Below are 21,294 nucleotides of genomic sequence, written 5' to 3'. Positions count from 1 at the left end.
GAGATGCACTATGTGATTGCGGTTCACATGTGTGGGTTCGTCGCTTGCAATAGTTTAAGTTCTAACAGGCTACAACAAGAAATCTGGAGGTTTGTGGTGTGTGCGAGCACCTTTAAACATCAGGAGAAATATTTCGAACTAATTTGATGGCATTTTTGATTCTCCGATTTGATTTTTGCACACATTAGAGAACATTTTAGAACTTGTTGTTAGAGGCCAGCTGTTGGAGTATTTGAATTGAAACTCTTTATTGATACCAGGATAATCAGGATATCGAAAAAGTCATTATTGTGAAACTGCGTTGAATTTGGTGTTAACAAAATTGAAAAACAACTTGGAGTGTAAAGATACGACTGTTTTTGACGTAGGATTACGTCTCTCGGCAACAAATCGACCGCGTTACGAAAAGTGGTCAGGTTTTGATCACTCATAACTCTGTCAATAGCGGATAGATTTTAATTCTAAACAAGCCAATCCATTGGGGATTTTTCTACAAATCTTCCAAAATTAACACTTTATCAATTTTCAATAGGTCACTATTGAAAATTACAAAAATGTCCAACTGTTGCTGTTCGCGCGTAAAACCGACTTTTCGGACACGACACAGAATATTCACGTTTATAAACAGCTTATTTAGACGAAAACTAAAGTATTTTCCTAACGCCAACACTACAAAGAAAATTTATTGCGGATAATCAAACGCGTTCCGACGATATGTAAAGCGCGACGATTTATTTTATTCTGTGTTGTGTCCGAAAAGTCGGTTTTACGCGCGAACATTTGGTCCTTCGAGCCGGAGCTGCTGCTGGAGGAGGATCTGGAGCAGCCGGTAGCAGCGGCAGTGGAGCTGACGGAGGCTCTGGTCGGCAGAGTACCGGTAGTGCCGCCGGTGTCGGAGGTTCCAGTGGAAATGGTACCTGCGTTGGCGGTTCCGCCGGAGAAGTTGGTGGTGGAAGTGGTACACCTGGCGGTCTGAGCAATGCCGAACGGGAAGGGTTTGGCCGTCGCACAGTGGGGCAGCGAAGCCATTCGAGGGGCCAAAACCTCTAGCGCCGTTGGTTTGCTTTTTACAGCGATACAATGTTCTACAAAGTTGCTCAATACTAAAAGCGCCATCTATTGAAAGTTTCATATTAGTTCATTTTTACGCCACATAGGTGGCGCTCGAGTCAATCTTTTGAACGGAGCATCCTAGCCGAATGGTTTTAAAGCAAAGTTGTGTAATTTGAAGTGTTGAGAAATGTTGTCGAAAACATCGAAACTCTATGACTCACATTAAGCGAGATATTGGGCAATTAGGAAAACTAACCTCTAAAATTGCGTTTTTTCCTATTTTTCACCAAATGTATAAGTTTTATACCCTGACATTTAACAAAATGGTTTGACTCATCCAATAAATACCCATTATTATATAGTTATTAACATAAATGTCTCAAAAAAGTGATGCATAAAAATGTCAATTACTCAAAATATAGCAAAAAGTAGCAGCCATTTTTTTTACAGTGATTAGTGTAGACCTTGTTGGGTAAAGTAACGACCACAGTTCAACAGGCAACTGCAGGCATTTTCATATAACATGATTTGAATATTGCATACACACTTAGAAAAATTGATGAAATTTTAGATGCTCTGAGACTGACATATACGAGCGTCAAATTTGACATAAAATTGAGTCATAACAGACGCGAAATTCAAGTCAATCAAAAGTAGTTTTCGTCGAGTATCGAACTTTTAAGTCTCGGAGACCTTAATTTAACATGAAATTTGTGTTTACTTTTCATACTTTATGTCAAAGAATGATTCCGTCTCGTGTAAAATTAGTTATTTCTAAATTTGTATGGTAAATTCTTTCAAATTTGTTGAAATTTTGCTTTGTGTGTAAAAAATGATAAGATGTTATTGATCTGAATAGATTACAAACAATCAGAAACACAAGCACAGAAGCACGCAGATTCTTCACTAACGCAACCCAAACAAGTGCAATAACTGGTATTAATGAAGAATTAATTGACCGATGCGATACAATTCTTCGTACGTTGTCTTCTGGATTTTCGATCAACATAAATTTTGCTGAAGAAACTGCTCGTCTTTATGTTAGCCTTTATAAATGGTATCCAATGCCAGCCTCTGTCCATATGGTTTTAATCCACGGATCGCAAGCAATCCAAATTGCATTTTTTTCCAATTGGTATGTTAAGCAAGGAGGCTCAGGAAGCCAGAAATAAAGACTTCAGAAAAATTCGGGAACGATACTGTCGCAAAACTAGTCGAAAAGACTCTATGGAGGACGTTGGAGGATGGACATTTTAAACCAGCAGTTTTTAAGTTTTCTAGTAATCTATCCAGATCAATCACCGCGTGTGGTGGTGCCCGGTAGTCATCATCATCAGCAGCAGCAGTGCTTTCGGTGCGTGGCGTTGTACATTTTTCACCAGTACACAACGAAGGGCTCCCCGCAAGCAGTTAGCTATCAAGAGCCCTCGATTCACCGAAGACGGAGGAAAACGGCGCACCGCTACTGATCGGATTCAGTTGCTCTTCGTGAGCTGCTGTGGGCCATCTATGCCAAGCGCGTCACCCTAATAGCTCAGCATTACTCAACCATCACGACAAAACGGGTCTTTTCAGGACCACCATGAATTATTGTTGTTCAAGTGTTAATTTTAATTGAACCCCCAAAGCTCTTTGATAATGTACCCAGCAACCAAACGTTTGTGGTCAAATAAATGTGTAACAGTATTGAAGTCTCGCAATGACCGAATACCACATGACCTTGTCAATTAACCAGAAACCATTCGAATTATGGTAAGGTTTTCTCCAAGACGCTAGAAAAAAGCAAAAAGAATTTATGTGATTGATCGCAAATATCTCAATTTCTCCAATCAATTTTCAATTTTAAACCAAAAATTCCGAGGATTTATGGATTTATGCACAAAAATGCGTATTTTTTTCATGAAAAAACAAGGAGTTTCCATGATGGGAAAAGTGGTTTCCCTAACACAGTCGCCGAATATTGATACCGAGCACGTAATCCTACGTCAATTCTACGGTCGTGTCTTGGATGCAACCTCTGGCTTTTTGGATCTGAAAAGCGCTTTTGAAGCAATTTATAGGTCCTTATTGTTAAGTACACTCAGCGCTTTGGAATTATAAGCACTGCATATAAACGGGTTGAAAGCTATTTATCTGACAGAACTCAACGAACTTTTTTTAATGATTATTTTTCCAGTCCCATGGGGAATAACCGAGGAGTACCCCAGGGAAGTGTTTTAGTGCCCCTTTTATTTATTATGTATATTAATGACTAGCGACGTGTTTTACGATTTTGCGACATCAAACTTTTTGCAGATGATACAGAGGGTAGACCAAGGGGTGGTCACTCTACACACTTACTTTGCGCCAACATTTTTCTCAGTGTACCTCAGTGTGCCTCAGTGTGCCGCAGGATTGATGATTAGTACAAATCCATAAATCACAATGGACAGTTCTGGAAACGATAATGCGATTATCATTTGTGTAATAGATCATGACCATATGAAATAGCGATAATCTCAGATCATCATCATCAGCTCTCGTTACTGAAAATTCCCCATTTAAGACAAGGCTTATCAAATACCCTATAATATGTGAATTTTCGGAATGAGGATAACGTATAGAGATCGAAAATCGATGTTTGCCGCCATTATGAAATCCAAGATGGTGGCCATCGATTTAAGAAAAACTGTCGAAAATTGATGTCCGCCACCATTTGGAAATGCAAGATTACCCTGCAATGTGGGTATTTTCGGAACAGGGATAGCATGCAGATGTAGAAAATTAATATCTGCTGCTATTTGGGAATCCAAGATGGCGGCTATTGATTTTAGAAACAACTTTTCCCTACAATGTGGGCAGTTTTGAAACCGGGATGACGTGTAGGTATCTTAAATTGATGTCGGCCGCCATGTTGACTAGTGTATTTGTCAGTTCTATTTAAAACCAAAGGCCGCCAAATTGGATTCCAAAATGGCGATTGACAACAACGGTTTTCAACACCTACACATTATTCCAGTTCCAGAAATACCCATATTGTAGGGTATTTGACGATTTTTTTTTTGCGAAGCCAACGGCCTAGATGACGGATTTCAAAATGGCGATCTACATTGATTTTCAAAATATATTTGTCATCCCGATTCCAAAAATATTCGTATTGTAGAGTATTTGACCTCAACACTTTTCCGAAGACAGCAAGTTTCTAGATTTTGAGATACATTTTCAAAGTGATTGTTTTCATATCAGTAGATTATCGTTTTTGTTGCTGATCATGATGTGTAACACAAATGATAATCCATGATCTTACTGTACACTGATCATGATTCCGTTAACTAGTATTTTTATCGTCGGTAAGCATCGGAAGATAGCATTTTCTTGATTCCCTGATCAGCAGTGCCATGTAGTAGAAGAAGTAATTGAACTAACTATTGTTTGCTTGTGAATAATGCCTTGTTTGGCAACCCGGTATTTTAACAGCTCTTGTTTTTGTTTTGATTTTCAATGTTTTCAAAAACATCCATCTTCGACGGTAGGCCGACCCCGCACAACGAACGTCAATCATTAGTCGACCAGTCCTTCTGGGAGCCAGCGGAGCATTTGCACCGAATTTGTCACCGCCCGAGTATCATCCGTCGGAGAACTGGAAACCAACTCCGGCCGGAACACACGTCGGACCGCTGACCCGAAACGGACCAGTCAACTTCATTCAACCCGCACAGCAATAGGGCGCAGTGATGATGGTCTACGGACTCGATAACAACACAGCTAACACCGATAAGCAGTTCAATCTGTCCTTCCTGTATGGAAATGTTGTCAGAATAAAGTTCCTGGAGACCAAAGAGGGTGCCGCCATGGTCTAGCTGGGAACGCCATCGCGGTCGAACCAGTCGAACGTACACCCTGTCGCACAATTCGATCAGCTTCAAGGTCTACAACGCCTCCAGAACAATCACTTCCCAGGCCAGCAAAAATCGCATTCTCCACTTCTTCAATACCCCACCCGTATGCCGTCCGAGGATCTGCTGCTGATTGCATTCACCATCAAGGACTGCCACCCGTCGCAAGTGCGAATGTTCCCGCTGATATCGGAAATTTCCTCCTCCGGATTGGTGGAGTTCCCGAGCGTAGCCCTGGCGGTGAACGCCATCATGAAGTGCTGGTGGTGTAGTAGTGGTTGCGATGGATGTGTTCGAGCAGTTCGAATGGTCGGATGGTATAGTTTTTGTTTGGTTGACTTTCCGATTAAAACTCAAGCACCGCTTGTCGTAACCGGCCCGAGATTTCCAGCGTCGGCCACGGCTACACGAATTAGCGATTCAGCTCCCACGACTGCGGCTGCTTCCTAAATATGCTGCTTCTGCATTAGTTGTTACTGCTGCTGTTCCTTCTGCTGGTCCGTCCCCTCTAAAATTCATCAGCCGTGAAAGCTGCATCGCTAGTTCGTTTAGCCATGGTCGGAAACCTCGGTCAGGTCAAGATACGCTGTCATCTGTTCTTCGTCTGGGAGGAAATGTGGATGCGACTGCCGTCACGGGTGTAACGATTTTGAGAATCCATGGCGAGACTTGGTGGAGATTCACGGTTGTTTTGAACATAATTTAATTATATTACACTGAAAAAAGTTTTCACTTAGTTTCTATTAGGAACGCACATAGTATTTTTCCAAAAACAAAAACATTGATTTTTACCTGAATATCACATAGCATTAGAAATTCTATATGAGAAATCATATAAATTTCATTGGACACATAACGTTCATGTGATTTAGTGGTGCAATTTCCAATTATGGGATCACATGAAAGTTATGTGAAATTCACATGGATATTTTCCACTGGTTATGTGATTTATTTTATGAGTGTATGGCAACATCACTAACACATTTTGACACATGCACACTGAAGCGCAGAAAAAGTTCAGTGTTGCCAGTAACTTTAAAGATCATAAAAATTGTTTGGGTGTGATTTTTTCCTCAACTTTGTCTTTGAAATGTCTCTAATGTTGGCCTATGGATCTAAGAATGGGCCCACCGCTAAAAATCTGCTATTTATTAATTTTATCTAGATGAACGCGTTATTGGGACGTTACTAATGGATATTTTTGGTTGCTATTGAAAATTTAGTCGTTTGCTGAATTTATGTTTGGGCCCAAATTAGGGACACTTAGGCCGACATTACCTGCATTTCCCCTACAAGACGGAATTCTGAATTCACTGGTGGCAAAAGATCCAAGATCGGTTAATAAACAATCGAGATCTGACCATTTCCGTGAAATCGGTTCAGGTAATGCGAACAGTAATGTTAATCTCTTGAATAACGTCAACACAGGTATGGATCCTCATGATTTTACAGCTCGATATTTCCAGAAGTATTTTGGCGCTGGTTCTGGGTCTCCCGTTGGATGTGATCAATTGGGGCCATGACCGAAATCATATCAATAAGGGTGTCAAAATTCATGGTTTTAGTTTGCCTATGACAATCGAAGTTCGATCAGATCCACGACTTGTTCTGGTTATGTTGAAGCAGGTTCTGGCTGCCCAGGGGATTTGGTCAATTCGGGGCCATGACCGGAACCATATCAGTATGGGTGTCAAATTTCATGGTTTTACTTGCTATGACAATGGAAATTCAATCATATCGACTTACTCTGGTTATCTTGGAGCAGGTTTTGGATGTGGTCAATTGGGGCCATGACTGGAACCATATCAATATGGGTATCAAACTTCATGGTTTTGCTTGCCTATGCCAATGGAAGTTCGATCAGATCCACGACTTGCTCTGGTTATCTTGGAGTGGTCAATTGGGGCCATGACCGGAACCATATCAATATGGGTGTCAAACTTCATGATTTTGTAAACCTATGGCAATAGAATTTTGATCAGATCCATATCTTGCTCTGGTTACCCTGGAACAGGACTGAGTGCCTGAAGGAAGTTGAAAATTGGGGACAATATCGGAACCATATCAATATGGGTGTCAAACTTCATGGTTTTGCTTGCCTATGACAATGGAAGTTCAATCAGATTCACGACTTGTTCTGGTTATCTTGCAGCAGGTTCTGGCTGCCCAGGAGATGTGGTCGATTCGGGGCCAAGATCGGCACCATATCAATATGGGTGTCAAACTTCATGGTTTTTATTTATTTATTTATTTATTCAGTCTTCGACGGTTTCGCACAGAATAATCTTAACCTATCACAATTACTCTTAACCTATTTTTAAAACAGAGCATAGTGAAATTAAAATCGAAGTCATCACAAACAACATTAAAAGCTCTAAGACAGGAACTTAGCGGACTATTAAACCCATAACTAGTCCTGTGACTGGGAATGACAATAAGGGCAGAGTTTCGTAATTGGCGCTGAGGTGCGTTAAGCATAACTTCCTGTAGAAGATCTGGATAGTCGGTGTTGTTCATCAGGATGTCGAACACAACCAATTGTTGCAATCTCAGCCGCCCCACTGATAGCAACTCTAAGTTGATTAAACGGCACCTTTGTTGGTAATCAGGATCATTCGGGATCATTCCACGGTAGGTTCCGGAGTGCAAATCGTATGAACATTTTTTGTATACGTTCAATGCGGATCACCTGGGACGTGTGATATGGTGCCCAAACCGGGGCAGCGTATCCCAGAATGCTGCGCACTAAAGCACAAAAGAGCGATTTTAATGCGTACACATCGGTTAGTTGAGAAGCATTACGTCGAATAAACCCGAGTACGGAGAAAGCTTTTGCTGTCATGGTGGAGACATGTTCGCTGAATCTAAGTTTAGAGTCAATTATAACTCCCAAATCGCGAATAAATTGCACACGTTCTAGCGGAGTAGTGTCAATTCGATATTGGTGAGTGAGCGTTGACAAACAGCGACTAAATGTGATCGTTTTGCATTTATTGATGTTCACGCTCATACCATTCTCTTTGCACCAGATTGACACTAAGTCGATGTCAGCCTGCAGTACAATACAATCGAGTACAGACGCGATAATTCTGAAGATTTTGAGGTCATCAGCATAAAGGAGCTTTCCAGAGGATATTCGAAGGCACAGGTCGTTATTAAAGAGGACAAAGAGCAAAGGTCCTAACACGCTACCCTGTGGTACGCCAGATGGCATGTCGAACGTATTGGAACGAGACGAGTTCACTTGCACAAATGCCTTTCGACCCGTTAGATATGACTTTATCCAGTCCGCAATCCAATCCGGAAATCCCATGTGTTTCAGTTTTTCTGTGGCATAGGCATGCGGGATGGTGTCGAACGCTTTCGAAAAGTCGATGTAAATAGAGTCCACCTGGTTGCGACGTTCTATCTAACGGAACAGTACGTTGGTATGGCACAGTAAGTTGGTTGTAGTAGACCGGTGTGGTATGAATCCGTGCTGATACTCAGAGATAATCGGTTTCGCTGCATTCAGCACGACCTTATGCACTAGTGATTCGAGAACCTTTCCCAGACAGCAGAGAATTGAAATCCCTCGATAGTTTAGCACATTGTTTAAACTGCCAGATTTGTGTACAGGAATCATTGACGCGGTTTTCCATAAACTTGGGAACGTTTTTTGTTCTAACGAACAGTTAAACAGTAACGTCAATGGTTCAACCAGAGATGCAGCGCAGTTCTTCACTAATATCGGTGGCAGACCATCGACTCCCGCTCCTTTCGAAGCATCTAATTTAGCCAACGTACTTAACACTTCGTCACGAGAAAAACTGAAGATTGGAAGGTGGATACCATAAGATGGCACGTGTTGGAAACAATCCGGGCGAGGTACAGGAGAAGTTGAACAGAACACACTTTGAAAAAAATTCGAAAAAAGATTGGCAGCATCTTCAGGTGTACTGGCCATGGAATCACCGTAGATAACGTTATTCGGTACACGATTGCTAGCCTTTTGCTTTTTAACATACCTCCAGAACATCGACGGATTTTGTTTTAGGTTGGATTCAAGTTTGCGCATGTATACTTGGTAGCTTGAAGAGAGAAGTTCATTATAGGATGATTCGATTAGATGAAGGAAATCTCTGTTCTCGTTCGATTTATCAGCGAAATATCGTTTGCGTGCTTTCCTCAGTCTATTACGCTGATTTCACAATTCAGCCGTCCACCAAGGCTTCCTGTTGACGCAACTTGAAATACGACGGCGACGAGGAAAAAATGAGTGAATAATCTCATAGAGCTTGTCATAAAACAAGATAACGTTTGCATCAACATCATCATGTAGAAGAAGCTACCAGTCGATCGACGAAAACGCGGCATTAAGTGAATCAAAACTGCATTGCCTGAAATCTGGGTCAATTGCATCCGAATCCGCGTCGATTTGGTGGTTTATGATGACGCTGTGCACATCCACTAGTAAAATAAACGGTGGGTGATGGGCGTAGGTGGATAAGAGTGGAAGTGGTGGCCGCAGTTCTTCAATGACATCTGGAGAATTCGTGAATGCTAGATCTAGTAGTCTACCGTTCGGGTTCGTATAAGAATTCACTTGAACCAGCCCGCACGCAGAGATAGATTCGGTGAGATTGAGTTCTTGTTCACTGGAAGCGTTCGAAGGTATAAACCCATTAACGTCCTCATCGAAGCACCATTGCAGATGAGGAAGATTGTAGTCCCCGAAAAGTAGAATAATGTCATTGTCCGACGAACGATCCGATAAATTCTGGACAGCCGTAGCGTGAGCCGAATATAAACTTGCGTCGGAATTCGGGGGAAGATAGATGCCAATGATCAACAGCGAATGGTGAGGAAGTGTTACTCGTACAACAATTTGTTCAAGCTGTCTACAATCGTCCAAAGAAACCGCAGTACAGTGCAAATTATTTTTAACAGCTACGAAAACTCCACCACCCCTCGAAGAATTACTAGTAGTTTCACTTCGATCACACCGATATATTGAGTAGTCGGAAGTGAGTTCCGTATCGCTTATATCAGACCGGAGCCATGTTTCGGTAAAAACAATTATATCGTAGTCGCAGCTCGATAGCCTTAACTTCAATTCTGTCGTTTTAGTGCGCAGACCTCTGACGTTCTGGTAGTAGACGGATAGAAAATTGTGTCCTGAATGAGCTGCATCATTATTGCTGCTGGTCACTACCGTGCTGTTTGGATAGTTAAACTTGCTGACGTTTGAAGAGGGACAGTTGATTGCAACGCTAGAACCAGTAGATTGATCAGAAGTTGAACTGCTTAAAACAGAAACGTACTTGCCAAAGATAGCGGGTTGGAAGACCCCTTCTCTGACCCCACACACAGGGCCAGGACGGCTGTTGGCCGATGACGGGAAAAGCTCGACTGTGGTAGGGGGATTAGGGGCTTCCATGTAGCCAGTATCGTTGCGTCCCAGAGTTGAAACATGCTGAGTTGAAGTCTTGAATAATGACGGCTAAACGGTGTAGTACTGAAACCAAGCAACGAATCAGGAGTTGGGCTGAACAAGAATGAATCGTACTTGCCTGCGGTATTAGTTTGGAAGACCACGTTTCCAAACTCACACACAGGGCCGGGACGACTGATGGACGATGGCAGGAAAGGCACGACTGTGGTGAGAGGATCGGTGGCTTCCATAGGGCGAACACCATTGCGTCCCAGAGTAGATGAAAGTTGCGTAGAGTTGCGAGTAGTTGATGTAGAGTGTATCGATAAACTTATTGTGGAAGTATTGGTGGTCGAGGGTTGATTGGAGCCGCGTCGTTTTTTGATTCAAATTCACGTACATTTACTCCATCAGGCCAGTAGAATGAATCCCCTACAGTGGTTTCCAAGTCAGGTGAAACAGATACTTTGAAGGAGACAAAGGTTAGCTCGTTGACTTGTTTGCCTCTAGGTACCAGCTTCACACAGCGCACCGTAGAATTTTCGATGTTGAAGGTTTCGCGGAGGTATTCCAGGACATCTTCTTCAGTCTGCTCGACGTGGAAAGGGGTAATGTAGAATGGTTTCAACACTTCGGTTGTGTCGGTATTACTTTGCTGCCTTCGACGTTCGTTTCTCATAACAACCCTTAAATGGTTAGATTGTCCGTGAGGCTCTCGGTTATTTGTCAAGGTAGCTGTTGAGGTAACCGTGGTTCCAGTTCCAGGTGCGGTGATTGATGCGACAGTTGTGCAGTTCTTGGCAGCGGTGTTCATGGTTATTGTAGAGGCGACGGTGCATGTAGCAGTAGAGCTGTTAGTGGTAGCAACAGAAGTGGCATTCTCATTCGATCTAGTGACAGTTGTGGCAAGGATAGCAGTTGGAATGGCGGTCGTGGTGGTGGTGAGAGCAGCAGTACGCCTTACAACAGAAGCAGCGGTGGTTTCTGAAGTTATGGGTTCGTCATGTTCACCGAAAATATTTCCTAGGCTAGAATGCAACGAACTATTCAGATTTAACCGATCTATGCTGTGGTGAAAATCAGTGGGAGCACCAGCTGGATGCTGATGGAATCTCAAATCGACATTCGATTCCCTTCTCAGGTGTGGAAATGATAACAAGTTGTTCCAACTACATCATCGGATAGGGGCAACTATCACCGTTCCGAAAGTGGTATTGGTTTGCGTGGGCGTACTTTGGTTCGCGTGTAAAGGGCCTTAGAAAGTTTGTTTACAAATGCTTTTGTGCCGTTATCAAATGTTATGCCTGACATGCACACTGAAGCGCAGAAAAAGTTCAGTGTTGCCAGTAATTTTAAAGATCATAAAAATTGTAACCATGGATGCCAAACAGCGTCAATGACGACGCCCGGGCGTGCCCAAGTTTGATTTTGGCACACTGTGTAGGGTGACCAACCCCTTGGGGTAGACAAAATGATTCTGGCAGGATATTTTTTTTTCAATATTCTTTTCGAAAAATGGTCCAAATTTTATGGTTTCAATTTTATTCGACAGGAAATTTATCGAATTTTGAATAAACCATTGCATAGCTACATTGCGGCCAACGGAGATGTTCCGGTTCATTCAAAAAATGGTTTATTTTTCATAGCTTGGTTTGTTCTTGGGTGTGATTTTTTCCTCAACTTTGTATTTTTTCCTGGTGAGGGAAATGTCTCTAATGTTTGCCTATGGATCTTAGAATGGGCCCACCGCTAAAAATCTGCTATTTATCAATTTTATCTAGATGAACGCGTTATTGGGACCTTACTAATGGATATTTTTGGTTGCTATTGAAAATTTAGTCGTTTGCTGAATTTATGTATGGGCCCAAATTAGGGACACTTAGGCCGACATTACCTGCATTTCCCCTACAAGACGGAATTCTGAATTCACGGGTGGCAAAATATCCAAGATCGGTTAATAAACAATCGAGATCTGACCATTTCCGTGAAATCGGTTCCGGTAATGCGAACAGTAATGTTAATCTGTTGAATAACGTCAACACAGGTATGGATTCTCATGATTTTGCAGCTCGATACCTCTAGAAGCATTTTTAGAATAACGACTTGCTCTGATTATCTTGGCACTGGTTCTGGGTCCCCCGTTGGATGTGGTCAATTGGGGCCATGATCGGAACCATATCAATATGGGTGTCAAACTGCAAGGTTTTGGTTGCCTAATTTCGATCAGTTCCACGGCTTGCTCTGGTTATCTTGGAGCAGGTTCTGGGTGCCCAGGGGATGTGGTCAATTGGGACCATGGACGGAGCCATACCAGTATGGGCGTCAAACTTTATGGTTTCGCTTGCCTATGACAATAGAAGTTCGATCGAATCCACGACTTGCTATGGTTATCATGGAGCAGATTCTGGGTCCCCGGGGACCTAGCCATTTGGGACCATGACCGTACCATATCAATATGGGTGTAAAACTTCATGGTTTTGCTTGCCTATGACAATGGAAGTTCGATCGGATCCACGACTTGCTCTGATTATCTTGGAGCAGGTTCTGAGTCCCCCGTTGGATGTGGTCAATTGGGCCATGACTGGAACCATATCAATATCGGCGTCAAACTTCATGGTTTTACTTGCCTATGACAATGGAAGTTCGATCGGGTCCAAGACTTGCTCTGGTTATCTTGGAGTGGTCAGTTGAGCCATGACAGGAACCATATCAATGGGTGTCGAACTTCATGATTTTGAAAACCTATGGCAATAAAATTTTGATCAGATCCAGAACTTGCTCTGGTTACCCTGGAGCAGGAATGAGTGCCTGAAGGAAGTGGAAAATAGGGGACAAGACCGGAACCATAAATAATGGATCAATGAAAATGCGGAGGCTTTTACCACCAATTTTTTGATTTGGTAACAAATTTGTTGAAAGTTAGTGTGTAAAGTCTGACAAGAAGAGTTGTGAACAGACAGAAACGTTAACTGCCAAATTGATATTGAAGTTATCCTAAATACGTTTTTTTTCAATTCCGTGATAAATGTCTGTTCTTTCCGTCCGTATCCGTATTTTGAAATTGCAATTCTTTTTTCTTATCCTATGATCTCAAAATTGTAATTGCTTCTTTGTCTTCTTCTTCGCATTTCAAGCTTATTGCTAATAGCATATTACCACAGACAAACAGACGTAACTCTTCATTGTGTATCTTCATTCATGCATTTAACGGTTGATTTGAATATTATCAGTTCCGCGAACTACTCGCCGCAGCGCTGGCATCGGATCACTTTGACGTTTCTATACATTCTATAGAACTTTTTTGCAATATTGTTTACGAGTTAGCGAGCAAGCTTGTTTTCCGCGAGAAGCCAGAGAGATGTCGTTACTGAGGTTATATGTTTTGAGATACTATGTTTTCAAGAACAAGTTTTTCAAAGAGTCTGTTTGTCTGTGATATTACCGTATGCGTGATAATGTTTGCACCATCGTACAAAGAAGGTTCCCGTTTCACCTGTGCATACAATGCCTTGGTTTTCTTTGCATGCACGTAATCTATAGCTCATACCGTAGTAGGCTGTGTATAAAAGGAAATGATTTACTTAGTTTGACAGTTGTACCATGACGAAGTGGCAGCGAATTCGTGATTTGTCCCACGCGCAAATGTCGCAAAAAGACATTTCAATCGCCGTGGGAGTGTCCCAGTGGATCGTCAAAAGGGTTTTAGACCGAGAAAAGAAAGGACAACTATCAGTGAAGGTCGTCCGAGGTCAGCTCGGGTTCCGAGGGTTATCGCTGCTATCAAAAGGAAGATTCGGATGAATCCAGTGCGTTCAATAAGGAAAATGGCAAAGGAACACGGGATCAGTGACTTTACGGCACGGAAGATCGTAAAGGAAGATTGCAGGGCGAAGTCGAGGGCACGGAAAAAAATAACTCACATGATTACCAACCGCATCCGTGAGCTACGAGTCGAACGATGCAAGAAAATCTTGAACTTCCTTAAGCGAAAAAAATCCGGTAATCCTGTTCACCGACGAGAGCATGTTTACCGTCGATCCCGCTTAAAATTCCAGAACTGACCGGTATATTAGTTCTCTTCCGGTAAAAGACGTGGCCGACGAGCACAAGAACGTGTATCTGACCAAGCATCCTGCTAGCGTTATGGTGTTTGAATTGGTGGCTTCCGATGGCAAAAAAATGGACCCGGTGTTCATTCCAGAAGGCGACAAGGTCAACACGGAGGTCTACATCGGGATTTTAAGTAAGTATGTTCTTCCGTGGATCAAAGAACAGTACGGTCCGAAGCCAAATGTTGTATTTCAAGGAGATGGGGCTCCGTGCCACACATCGAACCGCACTCAGAAGTGGTTGCAGGAACATCTTCCGTTCTGGGCGAAGGATATGTGGCCGCCATCCAGCCCCGATCTTAATCCGCTGGATTAATTAATATGGCGCGTCATGAAGGCCAAGGCCTGTTCTAAACGCCACCCGAGTACAGCAAGCCTCAGACAAACATTGACCCGTACCTGGAGAGAAATTGATCCTGACTACATTATTAGAACCTGCCGTGCATTCCGGAAGCGTGTGGAGGCCGTAATTGCAGCAAGTGGAAGTTCGATCGGTGATTAACATAGTTTAAGACTCGAAAACGAAATTTTTGATTTTTTTAAATTTTGACATTGCTCAATGGTGCAAACATTATCACGCATACGGTAGATCTTTAAAAATGACTGCCCTTGAATTAAAAATCTCTAATCAGTGATTTTAAAAATTATTCTTTGTGCCTAAATGGTTCGTTCTTATCACCAATTCGCAATCTGTATCTTTTTTTTCTTCCTTTGGTTTGTTTTTTCCGTCGATCTTGTTTTCCGTGCTGAGCACCAATGCTACCGACATGCCAGGAAGGCAGCTCCCACACTTGGACCCTACCTATCGACCCATCAACTCATGAACCTGGGACCAACGGCTTTACTTCCCATCCGAAGGAAGGCGTGATCAGAGATGTTATGCCTCAGAACATCCCGGCGGCGCCGACTGGGATTGAACCCAGGCCTGCTGGGGTGAGAGGTAATCACGCTTAGCACTACACCACCGGCGCCGTTATGCGATCTGTATCTAATATTAATTGTTTTAAAAAAGGGGGTAAACAAAACAGTGCAGAGTGAGAAAATGGAGGCTTGCTTATTCAATTCATACTAAGATCGTTAACGGAAAATTCATAAATGACGTAGCATTTTAGGGTTACCAACCATATAGAAAAATTCGCTACAAGAGAAAGGAGGGCCAAAGTTGAAACTTCATTATAGGTAAATTAAGGTTAAACGATTGTTTACGTGTGATGAGGAACCGATTTTGGACCCTTTCTCCTTAGTAGCGTATGTTTCTACATGGCTGGTCGCCCTAACATGCTACGTCACCCCAAACCGTTTGTTTTATCTTCAAGAAGCATACAAAATGCGCATGATGGGTTTGTGAGTTTGTAAAATTTCTCAAAGTGGCAATCACTATCAACGGAAGATTGGAACCATTCCTGGTTATTTGTTATTATTTTAAAGTCACTATTTGGTCAGTACTTTCGTTATTTCAGCCACGAAAGTCATTATTTTAGTCACTTAAGTAGGTATTCTTCTTCTTATTATTTTTATGTAAAAAGTTATTTATACAATGAACCTTGAACATTATATGTATAATGAAAATCATTATTATGTGCGATTTGGACAAAATCTGTAGTACACTCAGGTCTTTTTTTTTTAGACGGGGGATACGGTCCGCGTAAAAAAAACCGTGTAAAAAAAAACCTACGAGATTTTGATTTTTCGCATGCTTAAATGTTTTTAAAAAATCGGATTTTGATGCCATTTGTAATTAAAGCATGATATGGTCCATATAGACATATTTTAAAAATTTCTGTATTTACACCAAAAATTGTGATTTTTTTAAAGTATGCCATTCGATTACAAATAGCTTGAAACGGATAATGTGATTGGAATCAAGTCGATAGGTTGTATTGTTGTCGAGAAATCGTTAAAAACGTACCGTGTAAATCGTGGAAAACCGTGTAAAAAAAACCGTGTAAAAAAAAACCGCGTAAAAAAAAAATCGTGTAAAAAAAGACTTCAGTGTATTTTACGATTCTATCTGTCAATTTTTATACGACTTCTGGTTGTCTGGGAAAGCTGTCTGAGGCCTACGTTCGGTGATTTACGTGCATCATATTGCTTTCACATAAGCCTTTGGCTAGGATTTCGCTCATTTCCGTAAAGGAGGATTTTCTCATATTAAACAAATGTTGTGTTGAATTTATTAAACTGTGAGTTACGTTTACTCAATTTCTGGCGATTGCTTTCCAGACAATATACAACAAGAAAAACACTCGCAAAAGTAATGTAAAATGCCTAGAAGAAGAAGAAAATGTTGAAACCTTTGCTAAAAGAATAGTCGACTTGGAATTTGGAAAAAAATATTGTGTCATTAAAGTAGCAGTGGTCAAATAACAAGACTCAGGATACTAATTTGTCTATTAAATGGAAACATGAATTTGTTTGTCACAAAACCAGTAACGGTGGTAAATAATCTTTTTGTCGTGCTTTGTTGGTATAAGATCTACCACCGAACCCTAGTTCTGACAACATCAAACTAGGGGAACAGGATTTTTCAGTAATCAAAAGAACACATTTTAGTAGAAAGTGAGTAATGGCGCTATAGCCATAACCAGGGCTGTCGTCTGATCACTCAATGCGCGCAATGTACTGATTTTCTGAAATAAACAAAGTGAGAATCAAGCAAACACAAAGTTCGCTTGTCTTTCACCCTGCGCAAGTGTAAAGCAGCGGAGAAGAGAAGACAGACACACACTCAGAAATAACGAAAGCTCAATGTGTAGCCATCGCTCCGACGGCTCCGACGCAAAGAGCGCCACTTAGTGTGGGGTTGCAAAAGGGAAACACAGCAAAAAGACAAAATTCTTCGTTACGCCCTTCTTCACCTCTTATGCATGCAATCGTGGTAAGCAAAGTCTGCAAAGAACTCAAAGAATACATTAGCACGTTTGTTGTTTCGCTCCCTGCGCCGCACGGAGTGTACCTCTCATTGTGTGGATCGCTTTCTCACAGATTAGTTGGAAAAGAGTGTGCGAAGCAAATGTGAGAACCACACACTCTTTGTCGAGTGTTGTGAGATGCATACACAAAGTTGCTTTGCTAACGCTCTGAGGTGCCTTCCAGCCCTGGCCATAACCCATAAAAAGTTAGGACAAGAGTTAGTGCTCATTTCCCAACCGTCAGAGGAAAAATTGAGCATCACTTAACCTTTCCAGCTTAGATGCTTCCAACGACCAAGCAATGATATCATTACCAAAAACGGAACGTGCGGAACGAGATGTCCTCGTTTCATTTATTTATTGGATTCTGAAGCATCGTGTTTGAATCTTCGAATCAAACAGGCCCGCTGGATTCTGAATCATCTTGCCCCTTAAATGCTGCACAGTCTTTGATGTAAAACATATCTAGATAGAGCTGGAATTACGGCATATTTTTTTTGTAAACAATGACTTCTCTCGATGATTTATGTTGGTTATGTTGGTTTGCCTTGGCGCGCCTTGAATTCCTAGAAATCATCGAGAAAAGTCATTGTTTACAAAAGCTGTTAGGCCATAATTCCAGCTCGTTCTAGATATATCAAATAGACAAGAACAATGATCAAGGTATATCAATCATTTTCCAGGATGCTTTCATTAGCAATGGAATATGTTTGTCACAAATGAGTATTGATTTTTGAACAGGTCGTATTAAAAAAAATAGAAAACCGGGAATGTCTCGTGATCGTTCAGAGATTTCAATTTGATTTGTCAAGCAATACATGTGCATAATAATAAGCTTCAACGGTGATGCTGAGAATGCTGGGATGAGAAATTTGAAATAAAAAAGTAAGAGCAAAAAAATGTGTTTGAACTTGTTTCCGTAACTCGATACATCCTTCTCAATTCGATGGTATCTCAGTATCGACTTAGGTAGAGCTAATTGTATTCTCTGAATAAAACATCATTATTTGTATTTTCAAACACACAATTTCGAGCTCACACATTCAGTATAGTCAGTGGGACTTGCCTAGTTATCCGATGGCAATATTAATTAATTTACCATTAGTTCAGTACAGTTCCATTCCAACAAGTGAACAGTTATCGACTCAAAAACGGACAATCCGGACTGCATGTGCAGCTAATGACTGTCGGTTGTTTTTGCTCCGAAGTATGCACGACGCGCTACCAAAACATCCAACAAGTTCCTCAACTCTTAATTGCTTTATTTGGACGTCAATTTGTCTCCGGGTACCTGTCCAAATATGAACCAATCCACAAGCACTCGGCACGCTCAAAAAACAAAACAAACCATCCCGTCATCTTCTCGTATTACGTACTACCAGGTCTGCAGCCACTCCCCTCCCCCCCGCGCGTAGTATACACTAGAGTAGTCAAGTTAGTCAGTTATTCAGTCACACTCGACACCGAACACGTACACAGGCGAACAAACAGGGCAGAAACAAAAGCAAAGGTGGTGGTGGTGGTGGGTGGGGGGTTGGGTGGTAAACCAAACAAAGACAAGATGGGTATAGCGAGGACAATAGTGAGTTTAACACCGGTACACACAAAAACGGTAGCGACAGGTAGGGCACAGAACACAGCGACAGACTTTAGAATACGAGTTTTTCGAGTCTTGTATCGTAAACAGAAACAGATTTCACGGATTTTTTTTTCCTTATTGAATTTCCCCCCCTTTTTTGAACAAGAGGGTTGAGAGTTGGAGTAACGGGGTTGTAGAAACGACTATCAACACAGGAAGGAAAAACTACTTACATTCTGCCTTGGTAGCCGGGGGTTTTCTGGTGGCCCAGTTTGTCCTAATGGATCTCGATCCGAGCCATTGTCCATTCATGGCAGCAATTGCATTCTCCGCTTCCTGTTGAGAAAAGAGTGTAAGAGAGAGAGAGAGAGAGGGTATAAAAAAAACGTCATAAACGTTGGGAGCGCTCGGACGAACGAATGAAAGTGAGATGAAAAGTTTGTATAGCATCACAAAAGCTGATGACCCGACACTTGACACTGTGCTGCTCGACACAGAGTGTTATCCTCTTGCGCTCTTACTGCTGCTACTGCTGGTATGTGTATGAGTGGGTAGGTGTGTGTGTGTGTAGCGCTCCGAGGGGCGAGATGATCCCCATTCTTCTCGGCATTTAATATTAAAGTGCATCGCTCATCTCGTCATCATCGTAGTTAGTCCTGGTGGAAGAGCTTGCTTGCCATGACGATGACGATGTTGGTGGGTGGAGGATTGTTGGTAGGACGAGTGGTGGCGACGAGCTTGGTTTGTTATTGAGAGCTCTCCTGCTGCGTGTCAAACACCGTAATCGTCGTAGTAGGTTGGGTGACTGAGGCGTGAGTGTGGCAACCCAGATTGAAGATGGTGCAAAAAGTGACAATATTGTGACAAATTCTTTTCCCGGAAACTGCTGGCTTGTCGGATCTCTCACTTTGGTATCCAGTTGCAGTAGCAAGCGAGAGACTAGAATGTGTATGTGCATGGGAGACAAAACGGCTTTCGGTTAGCGACCGTGGTTGCTGAGGTTTTCCGGGAAATTTAGCTGTAATGGCAGCTCTGGTGTTTTAATGCAGCCACCGACTGGCGAGCTATGGAGACGAGAGGGTTATTGTTTGACGATTTCAGCTCATGCGTTCGAGGAATACCATGAATTTTCCACCGAACCGTTTCTAATTTATTCTATTTTGGATGAAGATTGATGCTAATAGTTCCGGGAATACCGTGGGAAATGAGTCTGGTGATTTGTTTAAATCGTTATTCATTTATCAATTTTTATAGCTTGGGCAGTCCTACGATTAGAACTTAAGTTAGGCAGTTTAAGGAAGTTGTGGGCCTCCCTTAGCTTTTGATTAAAGGCGCCGTAAATAAGACCATTCTGGAGGCGGCTGGGTTCGGATGCCGGCCCGGTCTTGGAATTTTTCAACTTAACTGGACTTGCTACACAATTATACTGATGCAAAAATGGTACAGGCTTAGAACATTAAGTTGATAGCCGGCATAAAATCCCAGTAAGGACGTAATAAAGCCAATGAAGAAAAAGGAAGTTTAAGATATAAACTGAAAGAAAATTACATTTTTTTAAATATTTTTCACCGTGCATCTCACACTAAAGGTTACGAATTAAAATCTTATCCCTGGAAAAGTCACGAATTACTTAAAAATTGTTAAATGTGTGGTGTAAAATACAAAAACTATGAAAGCCTTATGGATTAAGTTCAGAGTCTTGAAATTCTTAAGCTTAACAAAAAACATCGGACTTTGGAGATCTTAAAAATAGGAAATCAAAAGAACTCTTTTTACAATTCGTTTAATCGATATAAGTGGTAAAATATCAACAATAATATCATAAAATCTATGGGCTAATAACTGAGTAATAGCAAAGTAGCTATTGACATACCTGATGAACAACAGAGTTTTTGAGCTTCACAATAACAAACCAATATCATTCAATCCCGATGACTTCTAATTCTGCGTGTCAACACATTTCACTCTCCTTTCTCTTATCCTTCACCTATGCATCTACGCTTCAATTTAGCCCTCATTTATTTTCGGCAAATTTCAATCGACACGCATATTTTTATAGACGCTCATGCTTTTGATTGTCTGATTATTATATCACATATTACTATGTATAAAAAATCGGGGATGAAGAGGGACCATCAGGGCACACAATTGAAGCGATTTGGATGGGGAGAGAAGAAGGAAGATGTCAACTTCCTGTTGCTAACCTTTCGTGGATAAACAGTGGGCTCTTCTCCCCATTCATTGGGGCATATTCCTGTTGGATGGCTCGTTTTCTGACCAATTGGCTGATCAAGTTGTTGGAAGGAGATTCTTAACTGTCCCAAGGAAATGAACAGGATTGCCTATCAATCTA

The 21,294-nt window shown here is 41.7% G+C and overlaps 1 protein-coding gene across 3 annotated transcripts in view; it reads right to left on the bottom strand.

Moving 5' to 3' along the window:
- The window catches only part of LOC135697463 (cytotoxic granule associated RNA binding protein TIA1), a 1,329,144-nt gene that overhangs the window by 46,748 nt on the left and 1,261,102 nt on the right, over positions 1-21,294 (bottom strand). For all 3 annotated transcript variants that reach the window (XM_065217205.1, XM_065217206.1, XM_065217204.1), the window contains one exon: positions 19,175-19,277. In XM_065217205.1, the coding sequence (XP_065073277.1) occupies positions 19,175-19,277 (103 nt within the window). The remainder of the gene's footprint in view (positions 1-19,174; positions 19,278-21,294) is intronic.

This window comes from Ochlerotatus camptorhynchus, unplaced genomic scaffold (assembly GCF_037179485.1).
Source record: "Ochlerotatus camptorhynchus isolate MF236.1 unplaced genomic scaffold, CSIRO-AGI_Acam_v1.1 ptg000070l, whole genome shotgun sequence".
Taxonomy (NCBI): domain Eukaryota; kingdom Metazoa; phylum Arthropoda; class Insecta; order Diptera; family Culicidae; genus Ochlerotatus; species Ochlerotatus camptorhynchus.
Note: the sequence above shows the minus strand (reverse complement) of the source record. Positions and strands in the feature narration are given on the sequence as shown.